General features: G+C 47.6%; 1 protein-coding gene across 1 annotated transcript in view; it reads left to right on the forward strand.

Annotated features, from left to right (window-relative positions):
* Positions 1-17,460, forward strand: part of FAT3 (FAT atypical cadherin 3) — a gene marked incomplete at its 5' end in the record, with an annotated part of 357,302 nt that overhangs the window by 293,781 nt on the left and 46,061 nt on the right. Inside the window, one exon of the mRNA XM_015416224.1 lies at positions 17,307-17,441. Coding sequence (XP_015271710.1) covers positions 17,307-17,441 — 135 coding nt within the window. The remainder of the gene's footprint in view (positions 1-17,306; positions 17,442-17,460) is intronic.

Below are 17,460 nucleotides of genomic sequence, written 5' to 3' on the forward strand. Positions count from 1 at the left end.
GACATGCTACCTCCCTGGACTTCTGGTTGCACCATCAATTTACACAGGGCAGGGTCTGTATAAATGTTGTTCCTGTTGCTCTTTTGGGGTTTCTGTGTGGCACTGTGGCATGCTTGCACTGCCACAGTGCCACTTGTTCTGGAGTGTGCCACTTGTTCTCATGGCAAACAAGCACCTCCCAAGACAGTTCACTTTCCCTGAGATTCTCTGGGAGAGTCTGACTGCTGGGTGCTGCCTGCTTGCCTGCCTTAAGTGCTGCTGGATGAGTTTCCCCATTGGAAACAGTGGAGGTAATGGGGGCAACCTGTTTGGGTGCCCATAGAATTGAGCCCACTGGTCCAATGCTTTGGTCCATGGGGGTTCATGTGGGGAGAGGCTCCTGAAGCTACCCTGAAAATTTGGAGCCTCTTCCTCAAACACCCTCCCCCCCAGAGCCACTAACAGCACCGTGAGAAAAAAGTAACTCCCCCCCCAACATAGAGAACAATGAAGGGGATGGGGGCAACCTGTTTGGGGGCCTGTAGAATTGGACCCCCTGGTCCAATGTTCTTGAAACTTGGTGGGTATCTTGGGGAGAGGCTCCAGCAGCTACCCTGCATGTTCGGAGCCGCTCCCTCAAACCCCCTCACTCCAGCCCCCAGAATATACCCTATGTTTTTGCCATTGTCTTCAATGGCCCATAGGATATAATGGGGCCGGCAGCAAGCCGGTTCAGATCAGAGAATCTGAATCAGCCCACAGCAGCCCGAAAAGGGCCCGAATGGGCCGTTTTCGGGGGTACATTCAGTTCGGACGAACCAAATGCACATCCCTAATCAGGAGCAGTGTGCTATGAGTTTACTCGATAGCCACACCGCTTCTAACATCATGTGCTGTGGCGGTCATTGGGCTTACTTGTACATCATCATTCACCCCATGTACGACAGGTTGATAAGGCAGTGCAGAATGTCCAATCCAGATGTGCACTGATGTATGTCCACTGTGTGATTTTTTTAAAAAAAAACAGAGGCATTGATCTATGTAGCCAGGCAACCATTGTCTGAGCGTATTCTCCAGTCCTGATATGTTTTTGGTTCTTGGGATCACATTCGACGAAAGTTAGATGCCTTGATTAGGGTTGATTGACACTTGAGCGCTTTACCTTCTTGCATGCAGAGTGATTCTCTAGTGGCAGTCTGTGTAAACTTCCTCTCTACACCTGTTTCAAGGAGAACAGAAGAACTCAGCAGGAGAAACAGCACTGGAGAATCCCCAGTGCATTGATTAAGGGTTTCTTCAAGGCTTGTCACCTCCCAGCTAATTACACCCACCTGCTCCTACGCTGCCACTGTGGGTCTGAGCTGAGGTCTTGTGAATTCAGCTTGGACTCAGCCGGTGGTGGAGCTGTTCCAGGAGGTGATGTCTGCTGCTTCTCGTGCTACCAGTGGCCAGGAGCAAGTGGAACCCCTGTGGTACATTGGTGCCCCCCCACATGCTCGGGTCCCTTGGCCAGAGAACCAGCCCTGCATCAGTTCCACTGTGGAAACCAGGCCAGGCAGTTCAGGACTCAAAAATCTAGGGGAGAGATTGGGAAGCAGAAAATTTCAGAAGTATTCCGACTCCCATTTCTCAGAAGAGCACTCTCGAGCCTCGGGGTACTACCTCCAGTTTCTCCTCAACCTGCCTAGAGAGACCGAAATTACCATTTAATATAAGTATGTTGAATTTAATTCCGGGAGAAGCAAAGAAGAAGAGGAAGACTGCTGGACTTCGGAGAAGATTCTCGAGCCCGGGCTATAAATCCTTCAAAGGTGGATAACGTACCTGTGAGTGCTTTAGTGGCTTTTAGTCTCTGCAGTTGTGAAATCACCCTGGAAATGCGTGTTAGCCAGGAGCAACGCTATAAGACATGATTTGTAGCTGGGGGCCCTCTTGAGTACAAAGGCAGACATAAAGAACTGTCTCCAGAGCTTCAGTATTTCAAAAGTTTTGTGACAGCTATAAAATTCACCCGCGGGATCATGAATAAAAAAGTTGCAATGCCCCGTGGTTTATCCACCAGGACCGCTCTTATGCTTTGAAAGGAATACCAGCTTGCACTGAATGCTGGCTTTGAGAGAGCACTGGACTGCCCTTCCGAAGCAAAAGCAGTATCCTATGATTGGCAAAACGGGGCAGAACCATTCAGTTCCCTGGCAAAGTTCCTCAGGACAGTTTTTAAAAAGCAATCTCACCATTCCAAATCCAGTGCCTCTAACCTTTGTTAGGCATATAAGAACCAAGTGGGTTCTTTAGTATATATGTGATGGGATTGCCATGTTGTGAGGCGTTATGGCAGGCCCGTAGCCGGGATTTTTAAAGTCGGGGGGCATTTAAATTTCTCAGGGGGCCCTGGCTAATCGAATTAAAGGAATAACTGGCTCCTTCCCCACACCTACCACCACTCGGGGGCCCTGGGCTGGATAGGAAGTCTTGGGGAATTGCTACTAAGTTAGGGAGCCTAGCCCCAAGGTGCCCCACTGTAGCTACGGGTCTGGATTATGGGAATCTTATTGATAAGGAAATAAGCAGAAGGCCAGAGCTAGTGTGTTGGTTTTTAAATGTTTAGGTTTTAGGGTATCAGTTTGGCTATAATACAAGAAGGGTATCTAAAGGGCCGTTGCGTCTTTTGAGATGGCTGACTGTAGCAGCCGGGAGGCTCTTAGCTCAAAACTGGGAATAGAACCCTTTGCCAAAGATTGAGATCTGGTTACATAGGAGACCTGGGTATGTCGTGTTAATGGGCAAGATAGGGGTCCCCAGCCCAAAGGAGGTCTGCTTCGCCTTGACCAGGGCCGGAGCCTTTTTGACTCTGGCCCCAGCCTGGGGAAACACTTTCCCAAGTAAGATCAGGGCCCTGCGGGACTTAATGCAGTTTTGCAGGGCCTGTAAAACAGAGATGTTCCACCAGGGCTACGGTTGAGGTGGCGGAGATCTGACTATATTGGCCTCCCCTACCTGGCACTATTGTTGCTGTTTTTCTGCCACTTGCTCAGTATTTGGCTTTCATCTGTGGGCACACATACCACACATTCTTTGGGAGCTCTTATGAACTTGTGTCTTATTGCCATCTTGTGCATTTTATCAGTTGACGTCGTATAGGTTTTACTATTGAGTAGATTATGTTTTAATTGTTTTAAATCTGTTGTGTATATCTGTTGTTGTAGCCCTCTCTGAGCCCTTCAGTGCAGGGAAGGGTGGGCTAGAAATTTAAACAAATATTTAAACAAATAGAATTAACAAAGAAGAAGTGAGCAGTGACTCGCGAATTTTGTGAGTCTTTCAGATGCTACTGGACTCTTGCTCTTTTCTAGTGCCAAAGACACAAGGACAGCTTTTTTGGGTCCAGTGTTGATCTCCTTTTTTGTGTGTTTCAGAACAAGAAGCTGCCTGTGGAATTTGCAAAGAGGGAAGCTCTAAACATGATATATTTCAATATATGTAGCATTAGTTTATAATTAATAGATTTTGGTATTTGATGTATTCATGCATAGGAGCCATTTTTCTTACTTCCCCCCGGTTTTTTTAAAATTAAAAACAAACAAACAGTTCTGGCTCCTGAGCCATAGAGTTCTAAGGGGGCTCACTGGGGTCCTATCTCCTTCTCATCCCCAACATTTCTACATAGAGGTCCATTTGCATTGTCACTGTGGTGCAGAGGTGGTGGTGACTGTTGTTACAGCCATTTCTAGAATTATGAACTAATTTCTGCTCAGTGGCACAAGTTGGAAAATGGAGTGCCAAGCGCATGGAGCTAGTCTTAAATATTGTATCACCGATAGCGGTTGTTCAGTCCTGTCTGCGTCTACTGGATCAGACTGGTCTGCTCCTGGGATGCCAGTCTTCTTACCCTCACAGAAACCTTTAGACATTGATTTGTCTACAGAGGAACCTGCCCGGGAGTCTTTCATTGAACTCCCACATGTTGAAGTAGATTCTGAGTGCCTTAGACCAGTGTTTTCTCAACTTTTCCAGATATAAATCCAGTCTCTTCTTCTCTTTTTTATTACAAGGGTCAGTAGAGCTGAAAGTTCTCGATTCTGGCCCCCAACGGCTTTTGACAGTGGATGTCTCCAGGTTTCTGCCCTGTGACTCCTGGCATCCAACTAGCAGATTTTTCTTGTGCAGATAAGGAATCTCAGCAGCTTACAGGAGTACCACTTCTCTCCTTACACAATCTGGCAGTTTAGCGGAGAAGTGTCAGAATGTCTTGCTTGCTGGTTTGTGTCTTAAAGATCTTCATCAAATGCAAGGAAGTTCTGGCCCATAGTCATGCCCCCTTGAAAGGTTGCCAGTGGAGTAACTAGCTGACTATGTCAAACTGAGAGCTTGTGGCATGTTTGTAGGTTCAGACAGTGATTCAGGGCTACTTAGAAGGTTGCGGTTCTTCCAAGATACCGCCATCATGGGTTACAAGGGGCTCTTGAGAGCCAGTTTGGTGTAGTGGTTAGGAGCGCAGACTCTAATCTAGGAGAACCAGGTTTGATTCCCCACTCCTTCCCATGCAGCTGCTGGTGTGACCTTGGGTCAGTCATAAGTTCTTTCAGAGCTGTTCTCTTGTGAGCAGTCCTCGAAAGAGCTCTCTCAGCCCCACCTACCCCACAGGGTGTCTGTTGTGGGGAAGGGGAGGGAAAGGAGATTGTAAGCCGCTCTGAGACTCCTTCAGGTAGTGAAATCCAATCTCCCTTTCCTCCTCTTCTTCTCCTTCTTCTTCTTTGCATTCGGGGAAGCTGCCTAAAACAGTTTGCCTGTGCCGATGTCCAGTCCGTGAGATAACTTGCTTTTCATCTTCCCAACTTGGGATTCATGGAGGAAACCATAGCAATGTACAGTGGTCCAGTGTGGGCTTGACCAACTAAGCGCCTGTCCTGGATTGTACGGTGGTCCAGTGTGGGCTTGACCAACTAAGCGCCTGTCCTGGATTTCAAAAACAGCAGGGGCATCAGGCACTGAATCACAGGCACTTAGGAGGCCACAGCTCAATGCTGCCTGTGATCTGTGTTTTTGAATCAAATTCTTCAATAGTTCCACAAAAAAATACTATAGTTTGGAATAGCAGCATACAATGTATGCTCAACAATCAATGCATGTAACACTTCAGTGTGAAAAGTCCTTATTGCTAGGTCCCAAAAGGATTCCAGGTGGCCAACACACTGTTGTGGAGTGTCAAAGAGTTCCCTTGATCTTCGTATCCTGCTACTCCAAACAATTGTATTTTTGGGGGAACTCTTGCAGAATTTGATTCAAAATTTCTTATATACAGGGCTGTTTTGGGGCAGGAACACACAGGAACAGAGTTCTGTCTGGCTTCAGAGTTGGCCATGCCCACTACAGCCAAAACCTCTGTGTGCGTGGCTACAGAGGGAAGTCCTGGAGAGCGACACTCCCCCCCCCGGCAACTCCGACGTGGGGGGCCCCTGGAAGGATCGGAGACGCATTTAAATGTCTCCCCATGCCTTCCCTGGCCTGTCCAAGGGCTGGCTTGCCCCGGGGCCCCGGGCCTTTGGTCTGATCCAACATTGGCGTCTCTTATGTTCTTATGTTCTTAAGGAAGGCCTGGAGAGTGACCCCTCACTGGCAACTCCGACGTGGGGGGCCCCTGGAAGGATCGGAGAAGCATTTAAATGCCTCCCCGTGCCTTCCCTGGCCTGTCCAAGGGCAGGTTAAACTGTCTTCCCTTCCCTTCAAGGGGGGACTTGCCCGGGCTTCCCGCAGTCACGGGGCACCCAGGCAAGCCAAGAGAAGCCATGGTCATGTGGCCTAATATGCTAATGAGCTGTGCTGTCAGGGGTGTGGCCTAATATGCTAATGCGTTGGTGCTGTTGGGTGTGGCCTATTATGCTAATAAGTTCCTGCTGGGCTTTTTCTACACAAAAAGCCCTGCTTATATATAATTTGAAGAAATCTTGCCCGGTGTTCCTTTTGCTACATTATTACATTTCACTGTGGTCCCTTTATTTATATGTTTCTGTGATCTGTGTTTGGCATCCCAAGTCGCAAGCCCTACAGGCCGTCGAATTAAATTATTAACTTTCCCCCATGCGCTGCTGGGCTTCATAGAAGGACTTAGGTTCTGAATAAGACAAAATATGGCAAAGATTGATTGCAAGGCTGCCTATTGATTTTATTGCTCGGTGTCAGACATTTTCACCAGGGGTTAAAAGGTTGTGAAAACATGCAGCCAGGCTTGTTCCAAAAAAATCTCAGCAGGGTTGTCTTCCCACAAGCTTATGCATATTCATGAGTTCCGGAGCTTTTTTGGCCCCAGCGACTTGTCTATCTGTCAGCCACAGAGAGGCTTGTTGAAAATTATCGCCTGACATGACATAAAATTTAATTGTGCTCTGAGAACAAATGCATCGTGCATACAGATCTGGATGGCAGTGCCCATGCTAGGGGGAGGGAACAAGATGGTACGGTGAAAGAATTTCCGTCAAAGCTGCTTTAAGTATCCTGTTTTTAACTATATGCAGAGGTCATTTCGGGGGGGAACGCGGGGGATCACAGTTCCCCCAGGTGAGGGGCAGGGGGCGGGGCACATGACAAAGCCCCGCCCCCTGCTTCCGGCCGCCCTGCTTCCGGCCCTCATTCAGCCAGGAGGAGGCAGGAGAAGAGGGAGGGTAAGTTGCTTCCTCCCCGCCTCTCCCCACCCCTGCCTGCCTGGGGCCAGGGAGGGCCTTGGCGGGGCTTCCTCACACTCCCGCTGGCCTTGCAGGTCCACCGCCGGGCCCCTAGTCAGGGGGTGTGGCATATGCTAATGAGTTATACTAATGAGTTCCCCTAGCTCTTTTTCTATGAAATGACCCCTGACTATATGTATGTTTTAAATACAGCGTTCTGTCGCTGCTGTGAAATTCTCTATACATATGCTTCTGAGAGCCAAAAACACAGATGACAAGAGTGAGGATTTACTTCCCTATTGGGCCCATGTGAGGATGGAGTTCTGCGACTGGACCTGCCATTGTGTCATGCAACCTTGAAAGCAATCATGGGATTCCCGATCTGGATTAGGGCTGGAGCACTGGAAAAGGGGGGGTTGACTCTTCCCCCTGTGCCATTTCTCAAGTCAAAAATGGCTCCCAGGCTGCTTTAAACTCTTGTGGTTGGGGGGGGAGATGCATAGCTCTATCATAACTTTCTTTTTTCCACATTGCGCATGAAGAAGCTGGAAGGTGAGCATTTTTATTGGCACAGAGAGGAGTTAAACGCACACACCCTTCCCGTGGCCCTGATCCAGATCACACACATGTAACTAGTTTCTTTTCAGGGGGGGGGGGTTTACATCTCTGGACTGAAAATCCAATATCACATGTAGCTTGGCCCTTGGAAGACACCCCATCGTTTTACCCCAGGATAATCCCAAAACATACCCTTTTGTTACTTATATTGTGTTTCCTGGGGTTTGTTTCCTGCCCAGAAAGCAGAATGCTAAGCCAGCATTAAACTGTGGTTGAGAAACCTGGCTTTGTGGGAAGGAAACTAGGTTAAAAACCCAGTTTGTGGGAAGGGGGAAAAGTCCAGTTTGATTAAGGGCCAGCACTTGGATGTCATGGCAAATTAGCATTTGATTCAAGAGTTCCAAAACTTGGAGCCTTCAGTGACCTTCTGCATGCAAGGAGAGGAGGGTACAAGAATGCAAGTGCAGGAAACAAGCCAGGTTTGTGCCCATCATGAACAAACAAAGGGCTCTTGTGACTGTCTTTCTCACGCACACTTTCTCAAAACACCAGAATCCAAGTTCACCCAATGACTGTCCCAAGAAGTACTGCAGAGATATCAAATGGATCACATGGTATCATGATGCCCAATCGCATAGATGTCATTTGCGTTGATATGTCAGTGGAGGATGGCTTGGTAGGCCATAAACAAATGACCCTATGTGATCAGAGACATGGTACGTCTTATTGCTCTATGCTAGGGACCAAAGTAGGTGAGGACTGCCCTTGTTACGAAGAAGGAGAGAAGAAGAGATTGGATTTATACCCCGCCCTTCACTACCCAAAGGTGTCTCAGAGCGGCTTACAAACTCCTTTCCCTTCCCCTCCCCACAACAGACACCCTGGGAGGTGGGTGGGACTGAGAGAGGTGGGGCTGAGAGAGGTCTGACACAAGCTGCCAGAATGGATGATGGCTTGGTAGGCCTTTGTGATCAGAGACATGGTGATCAGAGACATGGTACGTCTTATTGCTCTATGCGAGGGACCAAAGTAGGTGAGGACTGCCCTTGTTACGAGCATCCCCAGAGGTATCCGTCTGGCCTACTGGATGCAAAACACCAGACTTACTGGACCTTTGGCCCGAGCCAAGAAGGATATCCTTTGTGATGAAGGTCAGGAACTAGAATTACCCTCCATGAAGATAGTTTCAGGAGGGTATCCATGTGGGTCTGCAGTAGAAGAGCTAGATTTGAGTTCATTGGCCCCTTAGAGACCAACAAAGTGTTCGGGGTATAATTTCCCGAGAGTCAAAGCTCCCTTTGTCAGATATAAAGGGAATTTTGACTCTCAAAAACTTATACCCCAAAAGCCTTGTTGGTCTCTAAGGGACTATGGGACTCTAATATAGATAGAGAACTGTCCTGAGTGTTTAGCGGAAGCAGATCAGGTAAAATTGAAATTATCGTAAGGCGTTGTGTGTGGAATAGCCAGAAGATCCCCAGGTGGATTGTTTGGCTGCCGAAGCTGTAGCTCTTTTTTGGCACTACTAGGTGGCGAGCTATGCTTATTTTTAGGCTGGGAGTGTCATGACTTGCCTAAGGTCACCCAGCAAGCTTCAAATGGGGAAGTGAGGAATCAAACTTGGTGCTCCAGATTAGAGTCTGCTGCTCTTAACCACTACACCAAACTGGCTCTAGCAGATCAGGCATTGACAGATGATACTGGGTTAGGTCCTACAGAGCTTCTTGCTTCAACAGAAGGCTCCTTGTGGAGGAGGCAGAATCCAACACATCGTTTATTTCCCTGCAATGAAGACCTTCACAAGCTGATTTCCCTAGATCAAACTGCTGTTGATATAAGCTTGAGAGCAGGTCAAACTCCTTGGTCTGCTGCCCAGTCCCATCTCTGAATGGCCATCTATCAAAAGCTGTTGCTGACCAAGGCCTTACTTTATTACGATGCACCATTCAGATGAATGATGTATGTCTCGGCACCATGTGCACAGTTCTTTTAAAAGTATAGAGTCAGTCCTGGTGTAAGGGTTTCCAGTTTGGTCATATATTTGCAGACAGACCGTGTCCACCCTCAAAACCTTCTGTACTAATTTTTCCCATTTCCAGGGAAAAGACCTTAATGGTGCAAGCCCATTCAAGCTGCACATAGAGCCAGCTCATGTTTACCTGCCACACTAGTTCCCTCGCTGTTTGTGATAACTGCCGGGGGTTTACCTTCCTGCAGGTTCACTGCTTCCCTTACACACTTGTAGATAAACCTCACTAGTCAAAGAAATAAGTGACATGGTCAGAGCATACAGGAGGGGGCAGTTGTTCACTAACATGGGCAGCTTTTATTCGGTATGAGAGAATTCTTGTTTGGAGGGTTATACTCAGCCCCGTAGCTACAGTGGGGCATTTCAGGGCTTGGCCCCCTGACTTCCTACCAAGACCCCACAACTTCCATCTAGCCCAGGCCCCCCGCTGCTGCTACCCCTTCCCCAAGTATGGCTTGCTTCCACAACTGAACATCAGTGCCCCCCGACTTATTCCCCCCCGAATTACAAAATCCTGGCTACAGGCCTGGTTATACTAGATGAGATGCTGGGAGATCCATTACCAGATCTTCCCGGTGAGCAGTGAATCAAGAAAGCTCCTACCCTGCCACAGATTTTGTTAGTCTTTAAGATACTACTGGTCTCTTACTCAGCCCTGTAGCCAGAAAATTTTCAGCAGGGGCACGTGCCCCTGATGTGGCTATTGGCTGGCAGGCGGGCTCTCCTTCTCCCTCCCTGTTTGCAGAGGCTCAGGAGCCTCCTGCGTGCCAGGAACGGAGAGGGAGAAGGAGAGCCACGCAGGCAGGGCTGTGGGTTCACTGCCCCAGCCCGCCCAGCCACCACACCGCCGCTGAGGGAGAGCCAAGGAGGCAAGCAGGTGTGTATCTTTGCCAATGGGGCTGTCAGGGGGAGGGAGGGGGTTCTGGCATCCTCCCAGGGAGGGCTGGGGGGGTCATCTGTGGGGGGGCACTACCCGCCAAAGCCCCTCACCCCCGGTGGTTATGGGTCTGCTCTTACTCAGATCTTTCCAAGGGTTTGTAAAAGGTTACAAGAAGCCACGTAGTGGCCCAGCTAGCAACCGACAAGATTTTCGGGGTATGAGCTTTCAAGAGCCGAAGTTCCTTTTGTCAGCTTTGAGTCTTGAACGCCCGTACCCCAAAAGCATTGTTGGTCTCTAAGCCGCTACTGGACTCAAACCTAGCCGTCTTGCTGCAGACCGACACAGAAACTCTCTGCATAGTGGACCTGCTTCAGATCAGAGGCGAACAGAGGTGCGGGGTGTGTGGACAGGAATAGAGTTTAATGCTTCAAGCTCTATGCACTTTGGCCAGTTGAAAATGACAGTCAGATACCAACGCTCTTGAGCACATGAAGCTGCCTTATCCCGAACCAGACCTATCAAGATCAGTGTTGTCGATGTGCTCTGACCAGCAGCCGCTCTTCAGGGTCAAAGGTAATTGGATGCTGGGGACCCTGTTAATCAAAGCGGTCCCTGAGTCAGAGTGCACATGCGTACTCAGTGTGGAACCGGACGAAGATTCTGGGGGATTCTTTGCACTTGGGGTATAAAGACGTTCCAGATTGGATTGATAAATTTCCCAGGGAATGAAAGAAGGAGATGGGCAGATATCTAACTAGGTTGACCTGAGTAAGATACAGAAGAGCAAAGGGAAACAAAGCGATAGAAGTACAAGACAGCAAAACTGAACTACTCAATATGGCAACCATACAGTACTTGCGGCAATCTAATAAAGTCCAAAAGAGAGGGCCACAGCACTAAGTAGAAGAAGAAAGGGCAAACAAGCGATTGGTCCATTGGGAAATATATTTTTCCTTGGCTCCCAGGACTTCAGTGTTATTAACTGTTTTTTTCTCAGATGCTCGCTTTTTCAGAGTTTGTTTTTAAATTTTGTGTTCTTTATGATACATCTATTATTTTTGAGGTTTGTCTATATTTATATACTTTTATTGATCCTGACAAAACATAGAATCTTATAAACCTCAATCATGTCACCCCTCAGTCGTCGTTTCTCCAAGCTAAAGAACCCTAAGCACCTTAACCTTTCCTCATAGGGAAAGTGTTCCAACCCCTTTATCATTCGAGTTGCCCTTTTCTGCACTTTTTCCAAAGCTATAATATCCTTTTTAAGGTGTGGTGACCAGAATTGCACACAGTATTCCAAATGAGATAGCACCATTGATTTATATAGCGGCATTATGATATTGGCTGATCTGTTTACAATACCCTTCCTAATAATCCCCAGCATAGCATTGGCCTTCTTTATTGCAGTCACACACTGTCTCGACATCTTCAGTGAGTTATCTACTACAACTCCAAGATCTCTCTCTTGATCAGTCTCTGCCAGTTCAGACCCCATCAACGTGTATTTATAGTTAGGATTTTTGGCTCCAATGTGCATCACCTTGCACTTGGCCACATTGAACCCCATTTGCCATGTTGACGCCCACTCGCCCAAAATTGACAGATCCCTTTGGAGTGCCTCACAATCCTCACTGGTTTTCACCACCCTGAACAACTTCGTATCATCCGCAAATTTAGCCACTTCACTGCTTACTCCCAACTCCAAATCATTAATGAACAAGTTAAAAAGCAGTGGACCAAGTACTGATCCCTGCGGTACCCCACTGCTTACCCCCCTCCACTGAGAGAACTGCCCATTTATACTCACTCTCTGTTTTCTATTAATTAGCCAGTTTTTGATCCATAAAAGGACTTGTCCTTTTATCCCATGATTTTTGAGCTTACTTAGGAGCCTTTGATGAGGAACTTTATCAAAAGCTTTCTGGAAGTCAAGGTAAACAATATCTATTGGATCCCCCTTGTCCACATGTTTGTTCACCCCCTCAAAGAACATTAACAGGTTAGTGAGACAAGATCTTCCCTTACAGAACCCATGTTGAGTCTGCCTCAATAGGTTTTGTTCATCTATGTGCCTACTAATTCTTTCCTTAATAATGGTTTCCACCAATTTACCCGGTATCGACGTCAGACTGACTGGCCTGTAATTTCCCGGATCTCCTCTGGAACCCTTTTTAAAGATGGGAGTGACATTAGCTACCTTCCAGTCCTCAGGAATGGAGGCTGATTTTAAGGAGAGATTACATATTTTTGTCAGGAGATCCACAAGTTCACAATTGAGTTCTTTCAGAACTCTTGGATGTATGCCATCTGGGCCTGGTGATTTATCAGTTTTTAAGTTGTTTATCAGTTTTAGGACCTCCTCTCTCGTCACCTCAATCTGACTCAGGTCTTTCAACACCCCTCCCGAACTCAGCGGCTCTGGAGTGGGCAAGCACCTCTCATCTTCCACAGTGAAGACGGAGGCAAAAAATGCATTTAGCTTCTCAGCCATTTCCCTATCATCCTTCAGTACTCCTTTTACCCCTTGGTCATCCAAGGGCCCCACTGCCTCCCTGGCTGGTTTCCTGTTTCTAATGTATTTGAAGAAAGTTTTATTGTTGGTCTTTACATTTTTTGCTATATGCTCCTCATATTCCCTTTTTGCATGCCTGACCACAGACTTGCATTTTATTTGCCATAGCCTGTGTTCTGTTTTATCAGCCTCACTGTGACTAGCTTTCCACCGCTTAAAGGAATCCTTTTTACCTTTTACAGCTTCCATTACTTTGTTTGTTAACCATGTAGGCTTTTTCTTATACCTGTTTGTGCCTTTCCTAACCTGCGGAATATATTTTATTTGAGCTTCTAGAATTGTAGTTTTAAACAGTTTCCAAGCTTCCCCAATGGTTTTGACCCTTTCTACTTTTCCCTTCAGTTTCCTCCCCACATGTCCCCTCATATCAGAAAAATTACCCCTTTTAAAGTTAAAAGTGGTTGTGTGAGTGTTTTTGGCCAATTCCCTATTTGTACAAATGTTGAACTCAACAACATTATGATCACTGTTCCCAAGCGGTGCAATCACTTTTACATCTCTCACCAGGTCTTGAGTGTGTTATTTAGGACCAAATCAAGGATCGCCTCTCCCCTGGTAGGTTCCGTGACCATCTGCTCCATAGCACAGTCATTTAGAGTGTCTGGAAACGCAATCTCTTTTTCTCGACTAGAACACATATTGACCCAATGTGTGGGTAGTTAAAATCACCTATTACGACACAGTGTTTTTGTCTAGCTGCTATCTTTAATTCATTCATCATTTTATAATCCTCCTCTATCTTTTGATCTGGTGGGCGATAACAAACTCCCAGTGTTAAGTTTCCTTTTGGCCCCCCTATTTCAACCCACAGAACTTCCAGAAGCGAATCCAATTCTCTTAGCCTCTCAATCTTTCTGGACTTTATACCCTCTCTGACCAGAGTGCACATGTGTACTTCGTGTGGAACTGGACGAAGATTCTGGGGGATTCTTTGAGCTTGAGGTATAAAGACGTTCCAGATTGGATTAATAAATTTCCCAGGGAATGAAAGAAGGAGATGAGCAGATATCTAACTAGGTTGACCTGAGTAAGATACAGAAGAGCAAAGGGAAACAAAGCGATAGAAGTACAAGACAGCAAAACTGAACTACTCAATATGGCAACCATACAGTACTTGTGGCAATCTAATAAAGTCCAAAAGAGAGGGCCACAGCACTAAGTAGAACAAGAAAAGGCAAACAAGCGATTGGTCCATTGGGAAATATATTTTTCCTTGGCTCCCAGGACTTCAGTGTTATTAACTGTTCTTTCTCAGATGCTCGCTTAATACTTTATGATACATACATCTATTATTTTTGAGGTTATCTATATTTGTATACTTTTATTGATCCTGACAAAACATAGGCAAGACATGCAGGCATCATCAAGTCTAATAAAATACGTTTTTCCTAATGCACCAATTGTTTTTTTGCCTCCTCTTGCTCCGCAGTTCAATCAAACCATTCACTCTAGTGCATTTCCAGTGTATTCACTTGTATGACTTTACTAATACCGATTAAAGTGGCTTTTGACCCAAATCATGTTCCTCCCACATGGCTAGACCAGAGAAAATAACCTGTAGAGAAGGACAGGTACGGTGGGTTGCTAAAAAGAGGACCAGAAAATGTGAAGGATGAATGGGGAAGGGTTTTCAACATAGGAACGGAAAGCATGTGGGGATACTATGGGAGGAGACTAGCTGGCTGTAGGGCAGACTGGTCTGATAGTAGGGAGGGGGGGAAGCAAAGAGACCGGACCAAGTAGAAAGATACAAAAGCGAAATTTGAGGGAAAGAAGCAGAACAGGAGAAGAAAGACTCTGCCATTCTTGGCAAGGAAGTTCAATATATTTCCTGTGTAGGGATCGTAGAAGGCTTGGGAGCAGAACCAACTATAAAAATGAAGAGCTTTGCATATCCTTTTTATGCCCCTAGATTTATCTGGGCTCAGATGGGGAAGCAGTGCCAGATCTGGCTGCTCGTCGGTATAATGGGGGTGGGGGTTGTATTTGTGATGGATGCAGCTTTAGAATCCATCACCCCATTGGTGGTAAGGTCAGAATCCAAGTTGTCATTGGATAATTCAAGCCTTCTGTTGCAAGGGTACTTCTGAGAGGTGCAGGGATGTGGTAAAATGAGAAGGAGACCTGTTATCTCGTTGTCAAGCCTGCCCTGGGCTCCGGGCATAGCACCTCCCATGGCCGTGGCGTCCCAAGGCGGGAGAGGTCCGATGGCTCTGGAAGTTGAGGCCTGTTAAAGAAGAGGGGGAGCGTTGGGGCCTCAGATGGGTAGGAGACGGAGTTTAGTGGCACTCCGTAGGTCCCTCTACCTTCGTGCATTGGCTTCTCAGCGCCCTCCCTGCGCTCCTTCTCTCTCTGGCTTCGTTAGGTAGTTCCGAGCACATCCTTCCTCCCCGGCCCCTTCGCTTCCCTCGCCTTTATACCCAGCTCCCTCTCCCAGTACCGTCCCTCGGGCCCGCCTCCCTGTCATTCATCCCAGCCCCCCCCCCATGATATGCTCCGTCCCTACGGCCTGGGTGTGGTTGGAGCTATGCCGGCGGTGGTCCTGTCGGCCTGGGGCCCCGCCGCCAGCGTGCGGGGTCTCGTGCATTTGTGTGTTCACCGTCAGCTTCTCCCGGGAGCTGTCGGCCTCTCCTACTCCTCGAGGCTCTTCGCTCCATGGTCGGGCTGGCCCAGGCTGTTGTGCCCTGGCAGTGCTGACAGGGTCCGGTGTTGTGAGGCATTCTTGCTCTGTGGATCTCCTGGGTGAGTTGGTGGTCGTTGGGGTCCCTGAGGGGTGTGGGTTACATCCTGGGACCCCAGAACCGGGACACTCATTGCAAACAACTGAATTAACTTGCACGCCGGGCATGCCTCAGACCAACTGACAAAGTCCAGGAGATGGGTTGATGACCCTTCCTTGGTGTTTGATGAGATTTCCCGAGATGTCTACATGGTGAGGGCAATTCCAAAAGGGATAAGTTGCTGTCCTACAAACATGAGTCATTCATGACTCATGGCCAAGGTATGAGGGGTTTTCGGAGGGTCACACAAAAGAGCGTTAAGTTAATGTGCCTTTGAGTTCTTATGGAAACCGGTCTACTTCCTCCTGAAAGCGCCTGAGGAAATACATGTCATCTTGCAGGGGATAGTCTCCAGAGTGTGGGGATGTGTCATTTGGGATGGTCCAAAGAATGTTTTGGGGTGCATCATGGCCCAACTGTCTGCCTGTGTGATTGTCCTAGGGGTACCCCACTTTGGAGCATCTGGCACAAGAACCGCAGTTTGGACCAGGAAACAGGATATATCCTCTTCAAGGGGAGAGTCCTGTGAACCTTGGGGTGTATGATGTGTGGTGGTTCACACCTTATTTGAGGTTCAGAGCTTTCAAACTCCCCTCAGTGTTTTTGGTTGAATTCATGAATAAGGAACTGGGAATAAGGAACCAACTTCAGACTCGTCTTAATGGGGGGGGGCTCTGATTTGATGTGAGACCAGTGGATTCATCCACAACTGTGAGGATATTGGGGTGCAAAAAGACACGACTCTCAATGGGAGGGCAACAGATTGAGCCTGGGACCATCTGCATGCAAAAGAGATGTTCTGCCAGTGCCCCATGGCCCCACTTCAATGGGGTACCCATGTGTCTTCCTTCAAGCACTAACAATAGTGTGGAGAGGCCATTTTCAGTAGTGAAACCACAGAGAGGAAGGAGTTAAACCCCCTCTTCTCTGTCCCCCAACTGCCTTGTTCCACATCAGCCCACATGCAACTTTTCTCAACATTTTAGAACGGCTACAGATACAAATTTTGTTCACACAATAAATCTGGGATTTGCAGTGGGAGATTTGTTCTCTCTGCTGTTTCCTTTGTCTTCCCTGGTTTCTCCCTCCCCTTGTTGCTCCAGATGCAAGTCCACATAAGCAGAGAAACCTCTCGCTCGGGGAATCTCTCCATCTTTCTAAATTTGCACTTAAATGCATGAATGTACCCAGGAGTCCCACAAGCGGCAACATGGGTCGTAGTTGGACCTCGCCGACTTTCATTTCCTCTGAGTGCGTTTTGCTTAACAGCCTAGGAAGATTAATGCCATATGTTTTAAAGCTCTATCAGAGGTTGTGAGGTCTTTCTGTGGGCAAATGGTGGTTTCTTTTTTAAAATAAAAAAATAGGACTAGCTCGGCCTACATATATTGGTAAGACTGTATTGAGATGAACAGAAGCAGTTGGAGTTGGTGTTCCAGGTCTGAGCTTGGACCAGGCAGCCAGTTTGGTGTAGTGGTTAAGAGCGGTGGGCTCTACTCTGGGAGAACCGGGTTTGATTCCCCACTCCTTCACATACAGCCACCTGGGTGACCTTGGGTCAGTCACAAATTATTTCAGAGCCGTTCTCTCAAGAGCAGTTCTCTCAGAGCTCTCTCAGCCCCACCTACTTCACCTACTTCTTCTGGTGGATCCAACCCAACGACAGCCAAGAATGGGGGACTTCTCCAAGACCAGAATCTTGATGCAGTGATTCTGCCGCTGCTGCCACCACCCAGAGAAAGAAAGCAAACCTTAGTTTCTCCCTGTCTAAAATACAACAAAACACAGTCCTGGGGGATCTTTTGTATTCTGTGACTGGGATTGTTTTCTTCTTTATCTCAAACAGGAGGGTTGTGTCCCGGCTCCAGTGATCCTTGCACAGACAAGCCCTGCCCGGGTGATATGCAGTGCGTGGGCTACGAAATCAACCGAAGGCCTTTCATCTGCCAGTGCCCTCCTGGGAAGCTTGGGGAGTGCTCAGGTATTTGTTCCAAACAGGC

The sequence above is a fragment of the Gekko japonicus genome, unplaced genomic scaffold (genome assembly GCF_001447785.1).
Source record: "Gekko japonicus isolate JY-2015 unplaced genomic scaffold, Gekko_japonicus_V1.1 scaffold568, whole genome shotgun sequence".
Lineage (NCBI taxonomy): Eukaryota > Metazoa > Chordata > Lepidosauria > Squamata > Gekkonidae > Gekko > Gekko japonicus.